The sequence below is a fragment of the Juglans regia genome, chromosome 2, assembly GCF_001411555.2.
Source record: "Juglans regia cultivar Chandler chromosome 2, Walnut 2.0, whole genome shotgun sequence".
NCBI classification, from domain to species: Eukaryota; Viridiplantae; Streptophyta; class Magnoliopsida; order Fagales; family Juglandaceae; genus Juglans; species Juglans regia.
Genome location: NC_049902.1, coordinates 624,540 through 628,109, shown reverse-complemented (window position 1 = coordinate 628,109; position 3,570 = coordinate 624,540). Strand labels below are relative to the sequence as shown.

The following is a 3,570-nucleotide window of genomic DNA, read 5'->3' as shown; positions in this document are numbered from 1 at the left end:
CTTACTAACACTTTAATTTTCTTTAAAATATAATAATTTGATGAATCCATTGATTATAAAATTAAAAAGGTGTTAGTTGGGAAACTTAAATATGAAGTTGATGTAAATTAGTGATCTAATAAATTGTATTGTTTGATATAGGAGTAATAAATATAGTTGTTATATGATGATAAATTATGAAGTAGACTGACGGATAAGGTAGCACATTGATTGACCAACAGCTGTATATAGTTGATATGACTCTCTCTCTCTCTCTACCTCCCTCTCTCTCTCTCTCTCTCTCTCTCTCTCTCTCTCTCTCTCTCTCTCTCTCTATATATATATATATATATATAGCTTCTACTATGAAAATTGATTCCTTGTTAGACAATTGACACGATTCGAGGAGGTCCTTGATAGCAGAGTTCCATCGAGAGGAAATTCATCTCAACTCTTTGGCTGGATTTTCTGTCCTTTCTCTACGATTATTATTCATCATTGTTCTCCATTTTCCCTGGTCAGTTCGTAAATACCAATATATATTAAATCAAATTGCCATTTCGCAAAGATTTACTTGGGTTAGCGTGATATTTCAATGGAGAACGTTAGCAATGGCTCCACTCAATTTAGTGTAAAGAAAGAAGAGCCAACTCTGGTTCCTCCTGCGGCAGAAACAGAGAAGGGTCTGTACTTCCTCTCAAACCTTGAGCAGATTTCATTTATGGTACGTACTGTTTACTGCTACAAATCGGATGCTAAAGGCAACAAAGATGCTGCGAAAGTCATCAAGGAAGCCTTGTCAAAGGTTCTTGTCCATTACTACCCACTCGCAGGACGGCTAATAAAGAGCTCAGAAGGAAGGCTGATGGTGGATTGCACAGGTGAGGGTGCTATTTTTGTTGAGGCCGAAGCAGACGGCACAATAGAGGAGATAGGAGACATATCAAAGCTTGATCCGGTCACAATTGGTAAGCTGGTTCATGACATTCCTGGCGTAACGAACGTACTTGACACAAAACTTACTCTGGTGGCTCAGGTTTGGATCTTCGATCGAGATTGTATACATGTCTCGTTATTTGTATTTTGTAGTATATTTCTCAATTTCTCATCAAAGAAGCTGCGATCCTCTGTATTCAAACTTCAAGATCTTGCTACGTGACTGATATCTCTTGGATTTCACTTCTAATTTTTCTAAATACTTCTAGTAGTCTTAACAGAATTAGAATGAGCTGAACAATACCCGAAATAAATTCTAAGGAGTTTGGGCTAGTTGGAGGGAAATTAAAGGGCTTGAATTATGTAGAATCGAGTTCCATCTTCCTTATCTTGATTGATTGGATTATTTGAATTGGAGATGGATGATGATGGTCGACAATTAATAAGTTCCTTTATCAACCGAAATACCAAGTATTAATTTGAATTTACGTAGCTATAGACACATCTGGCAACTGCTTCGCTTGAATTGAACACTAGATCAGAATATATAGCATCTTGCTTTTCCATATGACAGCATAAATTACTATTTTGCTGCAGAATTAACACATTTGCTATATGTAGTAGGCTAATATAAATTCACTCAATTAAAAGAGATTAATGGGAACTTGGCAGAACTCTTGGCTTTGCTTTTTCGCCTTTTTCTCTTGTTTTCGTCTTTGTAAAGTTGAAACAAATATCTCTTTTTAATTAAGAGCTTTACTGCTAATTTAATCCCCAGGTGACTAAGTTCAAATGCGGAGGTTTTGTTCTTGGTCTATGTGTGAACCATAGTATAGTTGATGGAATTGCCGCCATAGATTTTATGAATTCATGGAGTGAAACTGCAAGAGGTTTGCCCCTTGAAGTCCCTCCTTTTCTTGATAGAAGCATACTCAAAGCCCGAAACCCACCTAAGATAGAGTTTCAGCACAACGAATTTGTTGATATTGAAGAGGTATCAGAGACCAACAAAGTTTACGAAGAAGAAATGATACATAGTTCCTTCTGTTTTGACCCCGACAAGCTTGGACAGCTCAAGAAAAAGGCCATGGAAAATGGGGTTCTAGACAAGTGCACATCATTTGAAGCCCTCTCAGCTTTCGTCTGGAGAGCTCGAACTCAGGCATTAAGGATGCCGCCCAATCAACAGACGAAGCTTCTCCTTGTTGTTGATGGGCGGTCTAGGTTTGAGCCACCAATACCAAAGGGATACTTTGGCAATGCAGTTGTGTTAACAAATTCAATATGCAGTGCGTCCGAACTAGTGGAGAGTCCATTGTCATTTGCAGTTGGTCTGGTTCGCAAAGCAATTAACATGGTTACAAACAGTTATATGAGATCAGCCATAGATTACGTGGAAATAACAAGAGCTAGGCCTTCTCATGCAGCAACCTTAGTGGTGACATCTTGGTCTAGGCTATCTTTACGCACGTCAGACTTTGGATGGGGAGAGCCTGTGTTTTCTGGGCCAGGGGATTTGCCTCGGAGGGAAACAGTTTTTTATCTAGCGGATGGGAAAGATGGAAAAGGCATCAATGTGCTTTTGTGTTTGCCGGCTTCTGCCATGAAAGTCTTCGAACAACTCATGATGGAGATTTGAAGGTAGCTGGGCTAACCATTTTCTTGGATTATCTATTTCGGTCGGAGCCTTAATTTGTTATATATAGCTTTGTGCAATTTATTGTAAGAACTACTGTACTGTAGCTTTTTTTAAAAAATATTATATATATTTGAAGGGGACATTGATTAAGGTCACGTAGCTAGTAGTACTGTACTGTACTTGTAGTGGAAGAGATCATCAAAGTGAACCAAAGCCATAAATCTCATGCATAGATGATCAATACCAGGACCTTTGCCTTCATATATCTCGGTTTAAATAACACAAAACTGAAGACTCAGTTGTTGTAGTTGTTGTAGTCATATTTAATTATGTAATCATGCCAATGTGCATTTAAGAGACTATGGCCACAATTTCCAAAATCTCATTTTCAATTTGCAGATTTGCACTATTGAGATTTCTATTTTGTTTTTTGTACTTCTTCTTGTATCTACATTCACGTTTAAGTGTCAATTTTTTTTGTAATTATAATAAGTTTTTATTTTCTTGTACTTGTCATCATTGTTGGTAAAATCATTATATTTTCTCTTGTTTCCTCTAAAATTATTTCAAAACTTATTTTTTTAATTAACATAGTTCACTTTAGAGCCATTTTGAGAAAATAATTTCTTCTCACGAATTCAAGTTTCCTGTTGAATTTGAAAATGTTTTTGGATTTGCTCTGTATTAAAATCTTATGTTGCGTGCATAAGTTTTTTTCTATAATCATTCTAAATTGGAGGAAGTTTGGCAATAATAGCACCAACTTGCAGACATTCAAAAACTTCAACATTAAGATCTCAAAATTTATATATTCACTAAAACTTGCAATTCATTGACTTTAACCATCACATAAATATTATCATTCATTATAAATTCAAAATATTTCATAATAAAGAATTTATCCGTACCGTGTTTTTCAATTCTATACTTGAGTTCTAATGCCTCCCAAATTTCTCTTGATGACATGATTAATGTAAACAAGGCATAGAGACGATCAAAAAGTGTATTTAGAAAGT

At 36.0% G+C, this 3,570-nt stretch overlaps 1 protein-coding gene across 1 annotated transcript; it reads left to right on the top strand.

Moving 5' to 3' along the window:
• The first annotated feature begins 354 nt into the window (after nucleotides 1-354).
• LOC108997942 (omega-hydroxypalmitate O-feruloyl transferase-like) lies at nucleotides 355-2,933 on the top strand. The gene is made up of 2 exons (XM_018974358.2): nucleotides 355-1,015; nucleotides 1,694-2,933. Exons 1-2 carry the CDS (start codon nucleotides 575-577, stop codon nucleotides 2,552-2,554), a joined length of 1,302 nt encoding a protein of 433 aa, XP_018829903.1. The 5' UTR covers nucleotides 355-574; the 3' UTR covers nucleotides 2,555-2,933.
• The last annotated feature ends 637 nt before the right edge of the window (nucleotides 2,934-3,570 follow it).

Coding starts and splice junctions, on each gene's coding strand:
- LOC108997942 (XM_018974358.2), top strand. CDS start 575: ATGGAGAACGTTAGCAATGGCTCCACTCAATTTAGTGTAAAGAAAGAA. Junction 1,016..1,693: donor AACTTACTCTGGTGGCTCAG/GTTTGGATCTTC, acceptor TTTAATCCCCAG/GTGACTAAGTTCAAATGCGG.